Raw genomic sequence first — 22,999 nt, 5'->3', positions numbered from 1 at the left:
GGTTCAGACTTCGCCTTCCAATGCAAGAGGTGCGGGTTCCATCCCTGGTCAGGGAGCTAAGATCCCACCTGCCTCATAGGCAAAAAACCAAAACATAAAACAGAAGCAATACTGTAACACACTCAATAAAGACTTTAAAACTGGTCCACATAAAAAAAAACTTAAAAGAAGAAATTAAAAAAAAAATTTTATTACATAGGCAGTGAGAGATATTGCCTAGTTCTTTGATTTTAATGGCACATCAAATTCATTGCTTGAAAAGAATTTCTCAGAATACATATTTCTTGATATCTCTCAACCCCTGCAGACATAATCCGAAAGGGTTTTGTGGGCTGTCTCAAGGATGTGTATTTTATGAAGAATTATAATCCCTCTGCTGCTTGGGGGCGTCTGGTTTGGCAGAGTTCTGAAGAGCAAGTCAACGTGTATAACAACTGGGAGGGATGCCCCACTTCATTACAAGAGGGAGCTCAGTTCCTAGGGACAGGTAAGGTTCTAAAATAGACACTGGTCATTACTTCGCTTGTATGTTCTTTCTCTGGTGTAATTTAATCTCTCCTGATGCAATTATTTTGACCTCATATGAACCTGCTATCTCAGAAATGCCTAGTTACGCCATGATGCCCATACATATATTCTCAACGTCTGAATATATAATATAAATAGTAAGACTCATAAATACATATTCATGTGTAAGATCTCTGGCAGTTTGGGGTTTACCTATGGTAGTGCCACTAATGTCCATTCGTAAGTCCACGTTTTTACTTAGAATATAGTTTTAGTCAGATGTTTCAAAGGAGTTTTGTTTTGTCAGGCTAATCCACACAATATCTGTTTTATCCCATGATATAGACTGACAGTGTTCCTAAGAGTAAAATTTCAGCTGCGTGATGGGGTAAGTAGGGCCTTAAGGGAGAGCTAGAGAATATGACCACCATCACTGCCATTGCTCCAAAGGCTGTGGCAAAGGTGAGGCACAGTGTGCCCAGCATATGCGCCACCTACAGTCTCTGTCTAGCAGCCACCCAGGGTAAGGAGTGGAAGGGAATATGGTGACTTGGCCACCATGGCTTACTTTTGGAATAAAAGCCCACTATTGCCTGCTAAATTTATAGCTAAGTTGGTTAGGTATTAAGTTCGTTAAACTACCTTCAGAACAGAAAGCACTTTTTTGTTGCTTTTTCTCATCACTGTCATTATCCAGAGTTGCAACTACTTATTGTTAATACTTAGATAAACTAGTAATAGTCTTAATTGTATCCATGACTTAGTAACTTGCTTCCTCTTAAAAGGTATGTCAAGTTCATTCTGCTACTTCTGTACATTACAAGATGAATTTCTTAACATTGATCTGCATCTTCTTTTGTGAGAGATTTATTCAACGACAGAATATGTCCTAAGGTTGTCTTATGACACCCTTACGATGCTAACGATATTGCTTTGCACATGCTAATTTGTATATGTTTTTTTCTCTAAAGGGTTCCTGGAACTTTATCCATATTTGTTTCATGGTGGAATGGACTTTGAAATTTCCTTTAAGTTCAGAACTGACCAATTGAATGGATTGCTTCTTTTCATTTACAACAAAGATGGACCTGATTTTCTTGCTGTATGTTAATTAATTTACTTAAAAATGTTAGATCCAACTTTAAAATTAATAAACCATGTGTTTACATTATACTTAATTAGGGCTTCTTTCCAAATTCAGTTTTGCTTTTATTTTTACCCCCATGTCATTTTCACTTTTGGAATCCTGTGAAACATTTTGTATTTTAGGACCATGATGATTTTTTAAATGACCATTATACTTTGAAAATTATAATTTTAACAAAACAGGCTAAATATTAGGAATTGAGGAAATGCAATTTACCTTCCCAATATATGAAAAATGTTCCTTCATTTTCTTTTATATAATAGTGTCGAAAGTATATATATTATATATTTAATATTTCACACACACATATAAAATTATAATAGTACAGTGAACACTCATGAACCTACCACCCAACCCAAGAACTAAAATATTATCAAATTTTTGCATCTACCTCTAGGCCATCTTTAGCTCATTTCCCTGTCTCCCTCTAGAGGTAATATGTAATCATAATTTTGTGTTTATTATCTCCTTGCATTTTTATAGTTTGAACATCATGAGTGAATGCCTAAAAATCTTTCTTTTAGAAATTTGTAAAAGTTTCTATCCTTAGGCAATTGCTTTAGCCCTTGACATTGTTTCTGAGTTATTCATGTTCTCCATGTATTTTTCATGGCTGGGTAATAATATATCTCTTCTCTTTTCAATGAAGTAGTGGTCGTTCCCATGTTTTTGCCTTGGTGAATAAGGCTACTCTGAACATTTTTATAGGATGTACTTCTTATGACCAGAGGGTGAACTTTTAGTGTAAGATATTAGTAGAAAGAATATGGGCTTTTGGCGTCAGACAGACAAGAGAAAAATGATTATTTTTCCATATCACTCAAAACCCTCCAAAATTTTGCTTCTACATACCTGGCAGAACCCTTTCTTTCTCTTTCCCCCATATGTATCCTTTTATCTAATTTTGTACCTTTTTCTAAACCTAATGTGCTCATACATGTCACCATGCTGTTGAACATGTTAATCTTCCTGCTGGAGATTCTCCATGAATCTTACATACTTCCAAAAACCTTACTTCAAACCTTTCCCAATTCCTAGGGAACAAAAGGTGTATCTTCTCTCCGATCTCTTTGTGCCCCATCCCCATCTCGTTTATAATATTTCTGCACATGTTTGCCTCTGCTATTAAGACAGTGCAATTCTTGGGAACAATTTCTCTTGTAGTAGAAGGTTTACAGAACATAGTAGGGGAATCAATATTTATTGAATGAAAGGATAAAAAATGAATGTTTACCCGATGTACTTCACAAAGATGATTTTTACATAGAAAAGCAATAATTTTTTATATAGCATTATTTAATTTGTTTCATTGACATGATCTCAAATTTTTAAGTACCTTATGGTCACTAATTTGACTTCTAACAAAATAAAAACATAGTAGGTAAAATAATTATTGAGTAAAATTTTGAAGAAAAACATATGGAGGCATTTCCTTTGCCATGAAAATGTGAGTAAAATATGTTCGTATTAGAAAATGGCACTTTAAAAGAATAGACATAGAAGCAATTAGGTTAGTTAGAGATTTAGAATAGTAACACTGAAATATTGAATCAAAATACATTTTACAAATTTGAAATTGAGTTCACCAGCCAGTTAAAATAAGCTTAATCAAGCTTGACATTTCATTTTCTTATTGTCTTGTCATATTTTTCCCTGAAATTAAATTGATATAAGAAGTAGTATTTTCTCATTTTCTAAAGATTCAAATAAAAATAGAGTCATAGTTTAAACTGTTCTCTTCAGTCATTCAGTCACTTATGCTAGGGTTTAATCTTTTACCTATGCTGCATCAAAAAGAAAAAAAAATGGTTTAGCCTATGTAGTATTGCATTACATCATATCATCATTACTGGGTATAAATTTGTTTGACTCATTACAACATCCGTCATGTCAATTATAAGCTTGCAGAGTACTTCATTATGTGTTACTCCAGTTCTGCTTAGAATAAAGTGGGACATTTTTATAAAGTTCTTTCAGGGAAATTTCTTGCTTCTCTTCAAGAAGTTGACCTTCTTTTCTCTTCCAAACTGCCACTCTGAGGTCCTTTTATATACCTATTTTCTTTTTAATATGAAATACAGATGGAACTGAAGAGTGGAATATTGAGCTTCCGGTTAAATACTAGCCTTACCTTTACACAAGTGGATCTCTGGCTGGGGCTGTCCTATTGTGACGGAAAGTGGAATAAAGTGATCGTTAAAAAAAAAGGTCCCGTCCTATCAACAAGCATGAATGAACTGATGGAGCGCGTGTCAGAGTCCAGAGCTCAGCCACTGATGGTGAATTCCCCCGTCTATGTGGGAGGAACCCCACAGGAGCTGCACGACTCTTATAAACACCTGAAGCTGGAACAAGGTAAACTTCATCGGGAGGAATTCCCAAGTTAGTACAGCCCTGGTCCTACCAGGTCTTGGTGGTTCTGTGTTTCGAGACAAAGCAGTCGAATCAGACTGAAAGCAATACCTACTCACCCCTTTTCTGGAAGAATTTTAAGCTCTGAAAAAAAAAATCAAAAAACACTTCTTCAAATAGTTTTGTATGTTGCTCTTAAGGGTGTGCTTTCATATGTATTTACAATCAATATATTTATTCTAACATATCTTCATCAAATATAATTGTAATTTATATATATGTATGTATGTGTGTACACATGTGTATATATTTATAAATTACAATTATATATTATATAATTATTATATAATATATATAATATCTTTCCTAGTATGTTTTTCTTGAACACACGTGGTTCTGGTTCTTTCAAATACTGATCATTATCTGTATTTACAGGTTAAAATATAAATTAGGTTGGTGTGTACAGCCAAGAAAAATGGCCTTAAATTCCCTGGGTTTTTTCTGACGTAAATGCTCTTTGTCTTCCTGCATTTCCATGGAGCTCTCATGCAGCAAAGCACATGAAAGTGTGGGTTTACTTGAATTTCAAACACACTTGTGAAAAGTCTGTGTGTCAGTTATTATACATAACCATCAAGGAAAGAAAAAGTACGTGAATGTGTGACTTACAACTAAAGCATGCCTTTAACTCATATAAGGAGTTGAACATAATCAGAGAAATTATTGATTAAAAAAGACTAACAGTAAGTGAGTTCATACTGTGTGACAGGCATGGTTCTGAGAGCCTCATGTGAGAATAAGTGGGTCAGTTCTTCATAACAAGCCCATGAGGCAGGTATTATTATCTGTATCCCCACTTTACAGATGGGGAGACTTGGGGGCAGGGAGGAAAGTAACTTGCCCAAGGTCAGTGACTACTAAACAGAGGGCAAGCCTGCCCATCTCGGGCAGCCTAGTGTCAAAGCCCACTCTCCTTATTATAGTCAGGTGCTCTCTTTCATGGGCATTGGCCAATGTTCCTTTCTATCAAGTGGGGAAAGTACAGAAACTTCCAGCTTGCCACCAAGCATGTTCCTGTGTAGAAAATGTTCTCTCCGTATTTCAAAATCTACGCACCCTGAATGGTTAAAATTTCCACGAGGCAGTCTTTGCCTATTTGGTAAGTACATAAAGATTTAAATGCCTTTGAATAGAAAATATATGGCTAGCTCTAAGGAGACGTTTAGAAGGGTACTAGTAGGAGTTAATGAATATCTGGGGTGGAAGGCAGTAATGACATTTTCAAGGCACTTAAGATGTAACAGCAGCTAAAAATATTACATTCATATAAGGGCTTCTTCTGGTTTTCAGGCTTCTGAGGTTAGAAAGAACTTGAAAACTCTTTATAGGAGCAAAATTACTTAATTCTGTTTACATCTAGGAAAAATCCCCTGTATATTGGGCATTTTACTCTCAAAGTACACCAAAACCCATGGTTATGGTGATCCTAGAGACATGGCTAAAATTGGAATTATAAGGTGATGATGATGGAAGTTTAAAACATCAACATAGACCCAAGTGGAACAACGTAATCTACACTATGACTAAGACTGTGATACTGAAAGATATTTTATTTATGGATAATACTAAATTTTTATCATTGCAATATCATCCATATCAGTGGTTCTCAAACCACTTATAAAATATTGAAGTATAGTAGCTGGAACATAGTAAGAACGCAATAAAATTAACTATTATTATTATTATTACTAGTCAGTATCCATTGGAATTACATGGAAAGGTTATTTAAAATGCAGATTTTATGCCTTTATCCTCTAAGATTCTGACTCAGTTGTTTTGAATAGTAAGAGTTATTTAAATAACTGCATGTTTTATACAGTGAACAGGAGGATATTCACAATATAGAGGTGCTGCATGTACGTAGTAAATTGCAATTAAAACTAATCATGTTCACTTACCTGTATTTTTTTCAATCCACTGTCAGTAGTCATAAAAACCTTTCCACGCTTCTCCATTAGCATCCTTTTTCAAAGGCTCTGTTTTGTGGTCCTACTAGAGCTATTTTTTATATCCATTAATGTTGCAGTCTTCCTTGAAATCCAATGCACATGAATTTTCCTCTGTGTTTTGGAGATGCTGGGCAACATAATTTGCTGAAGAGGTACCACCTCAGATCATGGGTATTTATCTAGGACTAACACTTGGGACCAGCACTCACCTCTGGGTTGGGAGTGAGCAGGCCATGGCATATGGTCTCCCAGGTGATGGTCTGTCCAAAGCCCTGAGCAGAGAGGTCAGGAGTGGGGCTGAGAGTCAGCCATCCTGTGAGCCCAAGTGTCCCATCATTGGACCACTTCCCCCTGAAGGGCTACTGTCTCTCTGATCTGTCAACCCAGGGTTCTAGTCCACCTTCCAGTTACTTAGAGACCTGGGGGTAGGGTAGGTGTAGGGAGTCGCTTATGATTTTCCCAAAGGCAGGGAAGCAAGAAAAGGAGGCATCCCTAGTCTTCCCACAGACAGGCCCTCTCCCCTGTTTTTATCCTCACATCCCATTCATATTTTAGAGGTCGTTGGGGAGTATTTCCGGTGGGAGGGTTTCTGACGGTGCAGAGTTGGAAGAATGGCGCAAACTTTGACCAAACCTTCTGACTGCCCTGAGGGTAGTACTGTGAGGACCCCACACTAGAGCCCAGGCATCTGCACCCCCAGAGGCCTGAGGCCAGAGTCCCATTTCCTAAGGAGGATTCCTACTTAGAAACCTCATCCTGTAACTTTCTGGACCTTTTTTTCTTTATCTCCAGAGTGAAGGAAGCCTACCTCTGTGGCCTTTCCCAAATTTAAATTTGCATCTTGTGTATTAATGTTTAAGACATTTCTTAAAAAAAATTTTTTTAACATGTTTACTTGTAATAAGGTACGCCTAACGTACGATTTACCATCTTAACCTTTTTTTTTTTTTTGCGGTACGCGGGCCTTCTCACTGTCGTGGCCTCTCCCGTTGCGGAGCACAGGCTCCGGATGCGCAGGCTTAGCGGCCATGGCTCACGGGCCCAGCTGCTCCACAGCATGTGGGATCTTCCCGGACCGGGGCACGAACCCGTGTCCCCTGCATCGGCAGGCAGACTCTCAACCACTGCGCCACCAGGGAAGCCCCATCTTAACCATTTTTAAGTGTACGGTTCAGGCATTTAGTACATTCGCGTTTCTGAGCAACCATCGCCACCATCGATCTCTAGAATTCTTTTCATCCTACGAACCTGAAATTCTGTACCTCTTGAGCAATAACGGGACATTTCTTATAAGGGCACACTGACGTTTGCCAAAGCTATCTTTCCACTGTTCACGTTTTTTTGATAGGGAAACTCGAGGACAGAGCAGTTAGGTGACTCAGCTCTGGGCCATCAGAAAATTACTACTGGTAAAGAAATTAACATCTGAATTTTCAAGCAGATGCTTTTACATTGAGCTTCATTGCTTTCAATTCAATTCACCCAACTTATTGAGTATCTACTGTGTGTTGAAGATAGACTAGCAGTATTGATCAGTCGGGCCTAAAGGAACGTGAATAATAGCAAAGGCATGTAAAAGGAAATAGGCTTCAACTTTAAGTGTTAGAAGACAGAATAACACACCATATAAATGCTGAAGAGAACAATCTAGTCATTGTTACTGTTAACTTATTTTACTGGTCAGCATTGCATTATGTTCTATTTCCATTTCCTGCTGACGTGCTTTCATCTTGAAAAGAACTAATCGTGTGTTTGGGACCTTTCAGTCTTGACAGTGTTTTGTTCAAGAGAGAGAGTGTGTGCCCCAGCGATCTCAAACACAGTCTGTTTGTCCCTTCTTTGACAATTGTGGGCAGTTTGCTGAGCTGAGTACTGCCAAACCTCACAGAATTCATCTCTGTTTACACAAAATAGCAAGTTATTCAAAGCCACTGCCGTTCCCGGCTGACAGGATGCCCTATGGTTCTCTAAAAAAAAAAAAAGCAGTGCACACTTCAAACCCACCTCCTCCACATTCTCTGTTAAACTTCCCAGAACTGAATGCCCCGTGGTCATTCTGAAGTTGACTGAGTATAATACACATTCCAGGAAACCTCCCGTGTTGCTGTTGCCAGAGCTGAATTTGGTCCCTGTCATGAGAACATGAACCTAACACTGGTGATCGTTTTGCAGTCGAGATTATGGAACTCAGTGAAAATGGTAGAGCACAGTCAGAGCTCCTTTGTTCCCTGATTTAACTGGGATTCGTTCTCTGTCTATGAAGTGATCGTTATGGAATTCATAGCAATATCTCAGGATTTTAGTATATTTTGAGACTATATTCTTCCTTCTACTATTCATAGGAACCTCAAAATGTATTTTTCCCCAACGAGCTTCTTGAATAATCATGCTCATTAAAATACTATTTTTTGGCACTTAGACACTGACTTATACAGGTAACTGAATTTTCCGGGATTGAGGAATGTGTGGATACCCCCTCACGATAATGTGTACTTGCCTAAATTTTATTTCATGGGAATAAACATAAAAATGTGTTCCTAAAGGGATATAATACATACTTTTCAGTTGCATCTAATTCAGTCGAATTACAGTTATCAGCTTATATATTTTTTCAAAATAACATAAATATAACTATTTCCTGCAACAGCTTAGCCTGAAAAACAAGCAGGGGGAGGCATAAAGGATCTCCCAAACGAGACCTGGAAGTTTAAAAATTGTGTTTAAAGCCCCCCCCCTTGCACAATTTCATCAAAACGTAGTACTACAGGGGGCAAAAATGATTGGTAATTAATGACTCAAGCCCGTTATGTGACATTCATCCCTTACTCTTTGCTAGGTTTTGGTGGTTGCATGAAAGATGTGAAATTTGCAGAGGGTGCTGTCGTTAACTTGGCATCTGTGTCCAGCGGTGCTATCAGAGTCAATCTGGATGGATGCCTGTCAACTGACAGAGCAGTTAACTGCAGGGGAAATGACTCCATCCTGGTTTATCGGGGAAAAGAGCAGAGCGCTTATGACAGTGGTCTCCAGCCTTTCACAGGTAATGTGGAAATGCTCCGAATTCAATGTTCCATGTCCCCTCCTCAGCCCCTCTCCCTGCCAGCCCACCACTAGCCTACACGAGTCATATGTTAACCTTCTGCTTCTTACTTCCATTTAAGAATACCTGTATCGAGTAACAGCCTCCCACGAAGGAGGTTCAGTACCCAGTGACTGGAGTCGGGGCCGTACAACAGGAGCAGGTAAATACCATTTATCTTAAAATGTGTATGTGCACACACATGTACACGTTGGTGCACGTAAAGAAAAGAAAGGGCTCTTACCCGTGAAGCAAGCAGTATGTTTATAATCTTGTGACAGAGCATGTGCCTTTGCAAAGGCACCCGTCATTGGTAAAAATGCTTAGCAGATCCTTCTTTTGATTTTTCAAGTATTTAATAAGGATTTTTTCAGGCTTGATTCTTTCGTCTTCAGATGCAGAAGAAAGTAAGTTCAGGTTGTTCTTCAAGATGAGATAGGCCCACATCGACTGTAATTTATCTAAGAATAGGAAATCTTTACCAACTGCTTAGACCCCGAAAAGCTAGTCAGGATTACCTTTAGGTAGGGGTGATAGACCCTTGCCTCTCCGGTGGAGAGCACATTTGAAACCTGCACCCTGGCTGGAAGTGGATGTGTCTTTTATCACATCATGGCAAATGTTTGCCGTGGTGCTTACTATTAGGGTCTTAGAATGACTCCCCCATGATAGAAATTGCTGAGTGGTCTAAGTTTTGTTTGTTTGTTTGTTTTTTGAGTTGAATGGGGAAACAGAGGAAACGGACTATATTAGAGCTAATCTCAGATAACTGATTTATAAGTGCTTTGTCCTTCTGACAGTGACCACAGAATCTTTTCACATATTACCATCACAGGGAGGCATTCATTAAAAAAAGTTTTGTGAAATCAGTAGCCTTCTACCATTTTGGAGAAAATATTTATTTGTCAGAAAGACAAATACATTTCCATATGATTGACACTTATGCCTCTTGAAGAAAATTATCCTTAGCAAGTCACGATTTGTCTAAAGATGTGTTTTTTACCGAGATACCCTCTCATACTTATTATCAATAACAGGTTACTAACACAGGCATCCTTTGAGGAATCTTTTTAATCTAAAAGATAATTAAGTACTGAGATGGGCTACTAATAAGAATTTTCAAAGCTGTTTGCCTACAGATTTTCCAGAAGAGGCCAACTTGACACTTTTCCAGGATGATTTAAATCATCATCTATTTATAGGCAAGACAATGAACGGAATGATCCCTTAAAATCCTTTTCACATTTAGAGCTTGGAAAAAGCTCTGATGTAAAATATTCATTTGTTACTGGCATGTCCCCTGCCCCTATCTCACACTTCTCTACTTTATTAACAAGTGTACTATAAAGCCTGCTTTCAGTCTAATTCAACAACGTAAATAGGTGTCTAGAAAGTGCATCACTTACATAGCTTAATAGTCTCCATTTTGAGTACCACCGAGAAAGTATGCAAATGGAGCTCTGAATTTATAGCAATGATCTGACCACAAAGTCTTATGCCATAAATTCATATTTACAATCTGACCACAACACCAAGCAGCTACATGCTCCCAAGGGTTGGAGAATAATTGCACTATTTAATTATTTTTGAGTCAGTTTTGCTCTGTCCCTTATGAGAAGACCATCTGTTAGACAGGACTCTACTTTGCTCTGTACCACATTTCAGAACTAATAAAATCAAAATCACTCCCATTGTCCCATTACTTGCAACTTGATTGTGTAGCCTGTGTGTTTCCAGAAGTGCCCATGGTGTTTTACCTGCTCAGACAGTGGTTCTCCACCTCTGTGCTTCCTCATATCCCTTACGTTCACATTGTTTCCCTTAAAACTGTCCTGTTTTGTTGGCCTGAACAGTAAAGGCAGAGAAGGAGGCTCTTTGATGGGGGAAAACCAGAGTGATCCTCCATCGACAGGGCTCAGGAGTCCAGGAGCGGTCAGAGCCTGTCTCTCATCCATCATCCTGCCATGAAGTTCCTTGGGCTTTTCCTCAGTGTTCCCAGTGCAGTCAGCTGTGCTGAAGTCGTTACTGATCAGAACCATAGACATATCTAATTAATAACTAAAGGTTATAGATTTTTTAAATTAGGGGATTTGGCTTATAAGTGAGGTTTTGCAGCAAGTTCCTTTAAACTTGCCTCGTTTGGTGGTGTTATTTTGTGATGCTCCGAAGAAAATGATTTTGTAGAATCTCAAGGGCACCAGCTCCTCTCCCCCGCCTAAATGCAATTAGGAATATATCCTATCTGGTAGAACTTTGCTTTTTAAAAATTAGTTGGAAAAACAATTGAATTTGGCAAACGGGATCAGACCTTCAAGTACAATACAATCACCACATTTGTGATATTTTTTGGCTAATACATCGACAATATAAAAGTGTCAAACCACTATGTATAATGACAGTCTAATTATCTTGCTTCAAAGGGGTACATCATTATATTGTTTGAACTTGTTATCTGCCTACCATCCACCTCCTTCTTTATGAGTGATGTTTAAAACATGTCGGATACATTAAATGTTTTTGGAAAACCTGGACTAGGCTTGAAAGAATGTGATGTCAATGGAGTTTTGATGGTTTTGAAATATCGCTTAAACTGAATGGCTCAAGATGTGCAGTCATATTAAATCAGCGCTGAAAAGTTACAACTCTAATAAATTGTATTTATGCTAATGGTTGAGTCTGATTTACTGCGGCCATTAAAAGTGAAGAATAGGAGAGATAGTCTTCTCAGAACTGCCGTTTCCCCTGTTTTCTCTTTTATCCTCTCACAGCTCCACAAAGTGTGCCAACTCCCTCAAGAGTCCGCAGCCTAAACGGCTCTAGCATCGAGGTGACCTGGGATGAACCTGTTGTGGTTAGAGGTGTAATCGAGAAGTACATTTTGAGAGCCTACAGTGAAGATGCGCCCGGTCCGCCCCGCCTGCCCTCTGCCAGCTCTGAGCTTGTTGATACCAGCACCTTCACAGGTAAAGGTGACTCCTCAAGGCAGTAGGTCTTATTAATTTTCTTTTTGGTTTGACTTTAAATAAAAACGTGCTTCAAGGCTTTTTCCCCAATGCATGAAAGATTCCTATATTTTGCCTGATTCAAAACAACAAGGATTGGGCTTACCTGATGGCGCAGTGGTTGAGAGTCTGCCTGCCGATGCAGGGGACACGGGTTTGTGCCCCGGTCCGGGAAGATCCCACATGCTGCGGAGCGGCTGGGCCTGTGAGCCATGGCCGCTGAGCCTGCACGTCCACAACGGGAGAGGCCACAACAGTGAGAAGCCCGTGTACCATAAACAAACAAACAAACAAAAACAAACAAAAAAACCCCAACAAGGATCATCTAATGATATGGACACCTCTGTCCACCTCGGATGGAAATGATAATTCTTTAATGGTTATGGGCTCTTATGGATAGCTTCATTACAAGGATGATATTCTCGCCATCCCCAAAAGATTAGGTCACAGGGCCCTCGCGCCCTTAATCAGGTCCTTGTACCTAGGATCTCTATACATCCTAAGAAGATGTATCTTTTAGCAATCCTTCGTGTACATATGGGGCCAACGACCTATTTCACCATGCAAAAGTTCTCTCGTTGGGACTAGCCCAAGTTCACAGCACTGTTATTTATTGTAAAATTGTTGATTAAACCTAATTATGACAAGGTAGAGGAGTACTAGAGCACCAGCAGTTTGACTGGCAAACCAGCGAATCAATTTCTCACGGTGCGGCACGCGCACCGTGCAGAACGGCTGGAGTGAAATACACTCAGGCACATCACGCAAGGTGCCGCGCTTGAAGTCCCGCACATGTAGTAAGACAGCAGTTTTCAGCCTCACGAAATGTTAAGGCCCATTTAAATGGAAAGTCAAATTTAAGCCTTTGACCAAAAAAAAAGTAAAACGCATCAACAAATTTAATAGAAAAATAGTATTTTTCCTCTGTCAGAGACTTTCATAACTTGACAAATTTGATGGATTTTAAAGTAACCTTAATTGTCTTTCTAACACATCTATCGGTCAACTCTCTCAAACTTTACTTCTGTTTTTTTAGATTCCTTAGAATCTACAGCCCAAATACACAGCCAATTTAAAAAAAAAAAAAAAACTGGTATCTTTCACTTCCTTCCTCCCTTATTTTACCCATCCGATAAAAACCCAATCTGATTAAGCCTTTGCCCAGGCTGCACACTGCAGCTAAGTGGGCTGGAAAACAGTGAGCAATTTATCACTAAAAAGTCTCAATCCTCATTTTCAGATGGACACTCAGTAATGACACCAGTCCTACCACATGTCTGTAATTGCCTTCTCCCATTCTCCTCATTAAATATTTTATATTTTTCCAAACTATCTAAATGCTAACCTGCCTTCCTTATCACACTCAGCTGATAGTCTTATATACTACATCATCTTAGATACCAAAAAAACTCCAGAATCTATCATAAAGAATTTCTGTCACTTTCTTACTACCAAATATATGCATTAATTACATTTTTTTGACTGATAGGGTAGTTATTAGGGGTTAAGTGAATTAATGAATGCTAAAACATTTTAAAAGGTTTTGGGCATATAATAGGCATCTGCCATCATTATTATTTTACTTTTTACCTTCCTCTCTTTTCCTTCCTATTTTCACAGAGCTTCCCTTATCCTATCAAAAATAAAATCTTCAAAAGTCCTCTGGACCCCAACTCCTCTTGCCTTTTTAGACCTGTTACTGGTGGTCTCTCTTCCGCTCACATATTTTTAACCTCTGTCTCCTGCAGTTGTTCACAAAGTGTGGTCCTTGGATCTGTGTCAGCAGCCTCACCTGGGACCTTTTCATTAATGCAAATTCTCCAGGCCGCCCACACCTGCTGAATCAGAAGCTGTGGGGTAGAGCTCAGCAATCCCCATTTTAACAAGCCCTCCTCTTGTGATGCTGGTGCATGCCAAAGTTAGAGCCACTGCCCAGCTGGATTCTGCCCAAGGTCATTCAGACTCCATCTGTCAACACCCATTGTTAAACACAAACAAACCCAAAGCAATGACAAAAATCTTCCTTTGGTCTAAAGTCCCATCCAGCTATTGTGCCCTCTCTCCTCTTCCCAAACGTGCCTCTACCAAGAAGCATCTGTGGCGTTGTTCCCATTTCTTCACACGGTCTGCCTTCCACTCCCTTGCCTTGCTGAGGACACCAACAACTTCCACGTTTAAATATCCAAGAACACTTTACAGTCCTGGTTCCACAGCTCGATAGCATTCTACACTGTGGATTTTTTACTGTCTCTTGAAATGTTTCTTCACTTCTCTGACCCTTCTGGTTCTGGGCCCCTTTTTCTCAGTGTCCTTGGCCCACTGCCTCTGAAGCTTAACTCTGCATTTTGGAGAACCACAGGGTTTAGATCGGGGACCTTTTCTGTCTCTCTTTTGCTAATTATTTTTCCCTACAATCTTGCTCCAGGAAAATCATCGACTCACAAAACATCCAGTATCCTATAAACACTATTGACTCCTAAAGGCACGTCCTACCCAGACTTCCAAATGTGTGTATCCAGCAGACATTTGGAAAAATTGACATTTCCAATTGATTTCTCATAATCTCTAAATTTACCATCTCCAACCTGAAGTCCTCCTCCTGCATTCCCAATATCAATAAATGACACCTCCAGCCACCCAGTTAATTAAGCTTGAGAATTTTTCTCAACTTTTACATTCTGTTCATATCTCATGTATCCATGTTTATTGATTCCATTTTCTAACCTGTGTGCTAAATTGATCCATCTCTCCCCTATCTACTGTCCAAGCCAAACCATTCCAATCTCTTACCTGGACAACTACAGGACTCTTCTTTCTCATGAACACCCCCCCGCCCATGACTCTAATCCACTGCGCAACCAAACATCATGGCTCTCTCTTTAGAATTCTCCAGTTGCTTTCCACTGCCTCTCTCCCAAATTCATTCTGTCTCAGTCTCCTCTTATTTTCTAGATTTCCAACTTTTGCTATTATAATTAATATGATTTTTTTTAAAGTCTGTATGTAAATCTTTGGAAGAATTCCTGACAGTGACGGTAGGATAAACCCCTTGAAATGGAAAAACTAGGTCAAATTCTCTTAAAGCATTAGTCAGTCTTGGACTTTGAGGTCAAGCAGACATTGATGCAAATCTCTGCTGCCTACCCTCCCTGTGACTTTGGGGAAATTATGTATTCTCCTGGATCTTTTTTTTTCAGTGTCTTAACCTATGAAATGGGAGAATAATATTAACCTCAGAAGAATATTAAAGTTATTAAGTGAGATGATATTCCAAGTCTAACAATTTTCAGCTGTGTAAACTTGGACAAATTAATTAACATCTCTGTGCTTCTGATTCCATATGGGTAAATTGAGAATGAAATAACTACCCACCTCATAGGATACCTGTGAGGATTAAATGAATCCATGTATATGTAAAGCACACAGGACAGCACATGACACACAGATTGGATTGCACTGTATAAATGTTAACAATCAGTTTTTTTTGTTTGTTTTTTTTTTGGTACGCGGGCCTCTCACTGTTGTGGCCTCTCCCGTTGAGGAGCACAGGCTCCGGACGCGCAGGCTCAGCGGCCATGGCTCACGGGCCCAGCCGCTCCGTGGCATGTGGGATCTTCCCGGGCCAGGGCACAAACCCGCGTCCCCTGCATCAGCAGGCAGACTCTCAACCACTGCGCCACCAGGGAAGCCCTATCAGATGTTTTTAAAGCATGTAGCACAGTGCTTAACATATGGTAATTTCTTAACAAAGGATAGTTATTTTTATGTTGCCAAATAATTCCCCAAAAGAGTGTACAAATTCTACTCCCACCAGCAAGCAGAATGCAAGATTTTATTTTTCATTTTATCCTAGTTGACAAGTTTTACAGGTAAAAGAAACTTTGTAAATTTTCCAAATATATCAGAATATTACTTTAATTTGATCTTACCTCAAATTTAGATTAATAGAGGCATTAAGTATTTTCATTGTTTACTGGTAATTTGTACTTCTTTTATGGCATACCTAGTACATTTCATCCTCAATTTTTCTATTGGAGGAGTCACATTTTTCTCATTGATTTAAATATCTCTTTACGTATGAAGAATATTATACTTATGTTTGCCTTATGTGTGGCAATACCCCCATTTTTCATTTATTTTGATTTACATTTTTATGTGCAGATTTTAAAGAACATTTTCTATAGTTAATATAGCACCTTTAAATGTTTTTGTTAGTTTTCTATGGGTAATATGAAAAAAAACCCTATCCTTGCCATTCAGGGTAGACTAATATTTGTTTATATTAGATATACCATCTTGATTATATATATATATATATATATATGATGCATATCCTCTGAATTAGTAATTCTAAATTTGAGGTAAGATAAAATCAGAAATGGGGCAGGGAGGCTTCTCAAATTACACCAGCCTTGCCCAGATTCTGAAGGATATCTTTCTGGAGGACAGTACCCCTGAGATTGAAAACCAGTATGATAAACTATTGGATGTTACTGTAGGATATTTCAAGCATGTGAATGGTGTACAGAGAGAAGAAAATTACAGCACCACTGACCAACTGTTATTTAGTTTTATATACCCAATGTGTAAAAAACTAAGGAAAAACTCAATTATTGCAACTTGGTCAATTTCTTGGATTTGTCAATTATCAGTTTCTGTGGTAACCTGCTTTTTGTTTGTATTTTTCTTTTTCTTATTACTTTTACATTCATCATTTGTATATTAACCTTTAAAGTCACATTGCTTTAAGTGTATCTCTGTAAATAGAATCTAGTTTGATTTAGTTTTACATTCAACTTAAAATTCTCTATATTTTAGTAGAGGAGTTTAACTCACATTTATTTTTATGACTTATACAATTGATTGCTCTTATTTCTGTCATCATAGTTCTTGCTTTCCAGTTTTGTTTGTTATTGTGTTTCAGTACTTTTTGTTGTTGTTGTTATTCCTTTATTTCTGTTTTTGCCTGTGTGGACTATGAATTCTTTAACATTTTTCCCCCCAAAGGGTTTTAAAGATGTATCTGTTGCTCACAGTTGTGAAATGAATAGACAAGGAAGTACATAGGAGGTAATCTTAAAGATTGTGGAGAACTCTGGTACTGCCAGGTGGACTTTTACTGTGATGAATCAGTCTATTAAGGGAGAGAAGTGTGAATTGAAAAGCCCCAAAGCCAGGCTGAGTAAGTATCAAAGTCAGAGATTTCACAGTAAAGAAAAAAGAATACTAGAAAGTGAGGGGGGGAGAGGGGAGAAAGTAGAGAGCCAGAAACCTGGATTTGGTGGAGATGTTAGGAGTGTGGAGATTGGTTGGTGGCAGCTGCTTTGCCAATTAGTTGAGATATAACAAGGTACCAAGAGAGGACAATAAAGTAGTTCTTGAGTAGTTTTGGTATTGATCTTGAAAGTAATCCCCCTTTAGCATTTCTGAGGTGACATTTGTTGAGGTTTTTATGTTTAATTTTTGGTTGTTAGAGTGGTATTTATTTGAATGAACAATACTGATATTGGATGTATAAGACAATTTAGGTTTGTTGGTTCACACAGGGTCCTTAACCAAGTAAGTGATCATAAAATGTGTTGGTTTCTTTTCATTACATTTTTTTTCTGTTATATAATGAGCTCTTCTTTCTTCACATTTGGGTCTTTCTTTGTCTTGGAAAGCTTGCTATTGTGTATATCATCATTACTTCTGGTAAGAAATAACAGTTTCCAATATTGTATATTTCTTCCCAGTTTGTCCTCCTCATTTTAGCAGTCCAGGACACAGCTTGCAGAGTCAAATCAATCTAGTTATGTCACTTATCAACTGTCTGATCTCAGGCAAATTTAAAAACATATCACTGTATTGGAGTTTCCTCATATATAAACGGGGGGTAAAAACCTTCTTCATGTTATGGCATTGTTGCAAAGATTAAAAAAACAATGAATTACCTCCATAGAATATTTTGCTGATAAACAGGCACATAGTAAATGTTCAATGAATTAATTATCTTTATACTATTCAGTGTCTGAATTCTGGATTTTTGCTTCATAGTTTTTTGCCTTTTTCATTTTCTGATTTTGGCAGTATTGATTCTGCTGTTTGAATCTTCTGAGATGAGTACTTAATTCTTCTACTTCAGTCTTTTTTTAAAAAATTTATTTATTGTCTTTTATTTTTGGCGCTGTGGGATCTTCGTTGCTGCACGCGGGCTTTCTCTAGTTGTGGTGAGCGGGGGCCCCTCTTCGTTGCAGTGTGTGGGCCTCTCACTGCAATGGCTTCTCTTGTTGTGGAGCACAGGCTATAGGCACGCAGGCTTCAGTAGTTGCAGCGTGTGGGCTCAGTAGTTGTGGCTCACGGGCTCTAGAGTGCAGGCTCAGTAGTTGTGGTGCAGGGGCTTAGTTGCCCTGTGGCACGTGAGATCTTCCTGGAATAGGGCTCAAACCCATGTCCCCTGCATTGGCAGGCAGATTCTTAACCACTGCGCCACCAGGGAAGCCCCTCTACTTCAATCTTTTATATGATTTGCATTTGTTCCTCATCCAACTCACTTTGATTTCTGCCTACTTCTCAGTATTGTCAGTTTTCATCTCTGTTGTTTGCCATTTACCTTCTGTCTCTTGTTTAATGGATTCCAAGTTCTTTTCGATCTTAATAGCATGAAACTGATGACTTTTACATTTTACCGTTTTCCTGAATTAAATCCTCCCCAGAGCCTAAATAGCCTTCTAGAATTTGAGTGCTATGTTCTCTTGTTCCTTTTTTTTTTTTTTTTTTTTTTTTTTTTTTTTTTTTGCGGTACGCGGGCCTCTCACTGCTGTGGCCTCTCCCGTCGCGGAGCACAGGCTCTGGACGTGCAGGCTCAGCAGCCATGGACCGGGGCACGAACCCGCGTCCCCTGCATCGGCAGGCGGACTCCCAACCACTGCGCCACCAGGGAAGCCCTCTTGTTCCTTTTGAGTTACAGATGTTTTTCCCATTTGTTAAATGCACCCCCCGACACACACACACCTACTTCCACAGTTCACTTGCCCTATCCCTAAATTTACCTTCAGAGTGAGTGTTTGCTCAGGAAAATCAAATCATTTTCAAGTCATTTTACTGGGTACCTAGTTGCAGTTAATAAAACCCTTCACTGGGATTAGGAGGGGTTCAGTTCAGGTAAATTCGCATTAGCCTCACAGCAATTGGTAAAAGTCAACTTCTTTCTTCCCAGTATCGGGTGGAGGAGTGCTGAGAACTTGTGGGCATTTTGTACCCAGCTCAGGACCAAGTTTGCCCTGGGCTCTCCTTTAAGGAGTCCATTTGTCTTTGCCTGTTGTCCTTACAGGTATTTCTTGGTATTCTTTTTTTTTTTTTTTTTTTTTTTGCGGTACGCGGGCCTCTCACTGTTGTGGCCTCTCCTGTTGCGGAGCACAGGCTCTGGACGTGCAGGCTCAGTGGCCATGGCTCACGGGCCCAGCCGCTCCGCTGCACGTGGGATCTTCCCGGACTGGGACACGAACTCGTGTCCCCTGCATCGGCAGGAGGACTCTCAACCATGCGCCACCAGGGAAGCCCTTCCTTGGTATTCTTATAAGGTAGTAGTTCTCAACCATGGGTGCACACTGACCCACCTGGGGAGCTTTAAAAAATATTGATGTCCAGGTCTCACCTGCAGAGCCTGACTTTTTGGTTTAGAATATAGCCTGGGTATTGGTATTTTAAAAGTTTCAGCAGGTAACTCCATTGCACAGCCAACATTGGGAAACACTGTTCAAACACTGATCACTATTTGACACCAGTGATCAAGTCTCAATTTTAACCAGAAATTCTTATGACAACTTCCACCTCCCAACTGCAACTTGCAAATATAGGACAAAAAAAAAAAAAAAAAAAAAGAAAGAGAAATGCCTATATAAAAATGATGAGCTATTAAAAGTAAGTAATAAAATTAGCAAAGGAAAATCACAGGACAACAAAAAATTAAGTGAAATGATTCCTGGGAAGAAATGGGAAATTATGGTCAGACTTACAAAATGCAGAAGGCAAAAGAAAAAGAAAAGATGAATATTAACTAAGAGAGCTGAAACAATAGAAGTGTGAGACAGAATATTTACCATTCATGAATTTGGCTACTGGAGGATTAAATGTGATAAATCCCAGTAGCATGGAGAGTCCAAGGGTTAACAGCCCCATTCAGGTACAAATGGGCCCCTTTGGGCCACAGAGTCTGGATTCTGTGCCCTCCGAAGGCCAGGGTTCAGAGCAGGGAGTTCTTGAAAGTTCATTTTCTCAGCTGGTGCCTCAGGGTAGAAAGCCCTGCAGTTATCACTCCAGTGTATCTTTAGACTAGTTGCAAAGGGCTCCAATTAACTCTGCGTAGCTCCTGCTGATTTTCCCTCCAGCACTTTCAACGTCCGAAGCTGCTGCCCAGAGAGACAGCCCTGGCATTTTCCCTTCAAACCCAGGGCTGCTCAGAAAGACCCTTCCCAATCTGATTTGAAATTCTGTCAAGAATGAATGGATTCAAGAATTTGCACATATACAATTTTTTTTTATTTCTTTCTTGAAGATGCTTAAACATGTAGACTTAATTATCAGCATAATGAGTACAGCACCTGGCAGAGTGCTAGGAATGTACTTGGTACACAGAAGATATTTTCTCAGTTTTATTGTTGCATTACGTTGAGCTAAACTCTAGGAGTTATATTCCTTCTTCGGGTAATGATAATCATATTTATTATTTACTATAGCTTAGCTGATGAATCAATAATAATAATCTTTCAGATGACCCACATAAATCTAAATTTATGGGAAAAAAAGAAAGACATTTTAATTTATAATGCAACTGATAATATAGATTTTGCTGTGAAAACTGGTTCAGTCCTCATATACAGTAGACATTCACTTTCTTCTACCTGAAACAAGTGGGTTCCATATTGAAAGTCTCTCATTTTTCTGTCTCTTCCACAGCTAGTAGTAATAATTAGTCTCAGCTCTACTGGTCATAAGGTGATTCCTGGATTGCTTATAAAATGCAGATTCTTGGGCTCCATGCACAAGAGTCTGTGTATTTGGGCTAGGATTGAGAAATCTGCCTTTACCAAGTGTTCTAGTCCGTGCTCTTGCAGAGGTCAGTGGACCACATATTAAAAACCACTGGGGTGAGGGGCGTGGCCAGGTGAGAAGGGATCATTTTCACCTGCTGGGCTTGCATTTACCTCTGCTTTGTTTGTTCCTGCCCCTTGATCCAACAGCATTAGCTTTGTGGGCACAACGGTGGTAGGGCAAGTGAAGAAATAGAGGCAGTGTAAGTAGGGCCTCTGACCCTTAAGGGTGAGGCTTCTGAAAGCTGCTAGTGCAAAGGAAGTGAGAATTACTTGGGATCTCTGTAAACTGCAGATTCTGATTCAGTAGGTCTGGGACTGTGGTGTGAGATTCTGCATTTCTAACAAACCCAACCCTCTCAGCCCCCAGGCCATGATGCCCATTAGAAAGACAGAGAGTTCTCTATTTATATACAAAATGCAAAATGCCCATTAGATCCACAGAAGAAGGAGACCAGTTCAATTCCACGCGTGCAATATAATTGTAATTAATCTCGTAGTGAAGTCTCATCTGTGTGTTTCAGTTACACACATTTAACCACACACCTTGGAAGTAGGGAAGGCATGAAAAAAAAGAGTGAAAAAACTCTTAAAATAATCTTACAGGCAAAGGATGCTGTCCAATCCTGAAACTATTAATACCTGTTAGAGGGAAAGAATATGTGAATAATTTTAGGGTTTCCCAACTATTGACAGAAAAGGGAAACTCTTGTTTGTAGACACCGTTGGGGTGTCTACAAAAAGAATGAAGAGCTAAGAGCCATAGAGAATCATTGATTAATGAAGAATTAGAGGCATACACAAAATCAAAGGCACTGTACTTTACGGGCCATATAAGGAGTGGTCAAGGGGACTTTAAATCATGAGTGATTTTTGCCTTATGCCCGACTTTGGAACTTAACCCCAACCATTAGTCCATCCATAAGTAAGATTCTACTCTTCATGTGTATGTATATGCACACATATACGTATATATGTATATATTATATTTGTTATATATATGTATAATTACTATACTTACCTGAGAAGCCTGCAGAGAGATAACTGTAATAAAAACTTCCCTGCCATGTAATTTTTTTTCTATTCAGCTGAGAAGTCTTACTCCACAGTTGTTAAAACTGCCTATGGGGCTTCCCTGGTGGCGCGGTGGTTGAGAATCGTGCCCGGTCCGGGAAGATCCCACATGCCACGGAGCAGCTGGGCCTGTGAGCCATGGCCACTGAGCTTGCGCTTCCGGAGCCTGTGCTCTGCAACAGGAGAGGCCACAGCAGTGAGAGGCCCGCGTACCACAAAAAAAAAAAAAAAAAAAAAAAAAAACTGCCTATGGCTGCTCTTTGTACGCCCATTCTGTTTTTTCATTAGACAGTAAGCTCCCAGAGGACAAGTATCATGTTTTATATTTATTTTAAGTCTTGTTTAGTAACTTGCTCAAGGTAGGTAATCAATACACTTTTCTTAAAGGAATGAAGGAAGGGATAAAGAAACAAATGCAGGGTTTGGGTGCTAACCCTGTAGTTAATGTAATGTTACTATTGTTTTATCATGCTGAGTTGAATTTTGAACTACTGGTTCTGCAGTTCTATAGTTCTCTAATTTTATGAAATAATATGCAGAACAACTTAAATATATATTTGGAACTTAACATACATATTCCCAATGGGGAAAAAATGTTGATAGGATGAATAGAATCTAAAAATTAGTTCCCAAACTTACACCTCATAATGAAGCTCAAGGACTATATATTTGCAATTTAAAATAACGGAAGCCATGCTGCTGCAAAGCTGATAATGATACAGAGCAGAAACTATTCATTTATTAAAAACAAAACCATT

The 22,999-nt window shown here is 39.1% G+C and overlaps 1 protein-coding gene across 2 annotated transcripts in view; it reads left to right on the top strand.

Annotated features, from left to right (window-relative positions):
• USH2A (usherin) overlaps window positions 1–22,999 on the top strand; it is a gene marked incomplete at both ends in the record, with an annotated part of 794,746 nt that overhangs the window by 317,550 nt on the left and 454,197 nt on the right. For both annotated transcript variants that reach the window (XM_081220997.1, XM_081220996.1), the window contains 6 exons: window positions 308–487; window positions 1,479–1,609; window positions 3,736–4,009; window positions 8,852–9,055; window positions 9,177–9,257; window positions 11,863–12,057. In XM_081220997.1, coding sequence (XP_081077123.1) covers window positions 308–487; window positions 1,479–1,609; window positions 3,736–4,009; window positions 8,852–9,055; window positions 9,177–9,257; window positions 11,863–12,057 — 1,065 coding nt within the window. The remainder of the gene's footprint in view (window positions 1–307; window positions 488–1,478; window positions 1,610–3,735; window positions 4,010–8,851; window positions 9,056–9,176; window positions 9,258–11,862; window positions 12,058–22,999) is intronic.

This window comes from Mesoplodon bidens (assembly GCF_964165515.1).
Source record: "Mesoplodon bidens genome assembly, chromosome: 2".
Lineage (NCBI taxonomy): Eukaryota > Metazoa > Chordata > Mammalia > Artiodactyla > Ziphiidae > Mesoplodon > Mesoplodon bidens.
Note: the sequence above shows the minus strand (reverse complement) of the source record. Positions and strands in the feature narration are given on the sequence as shown.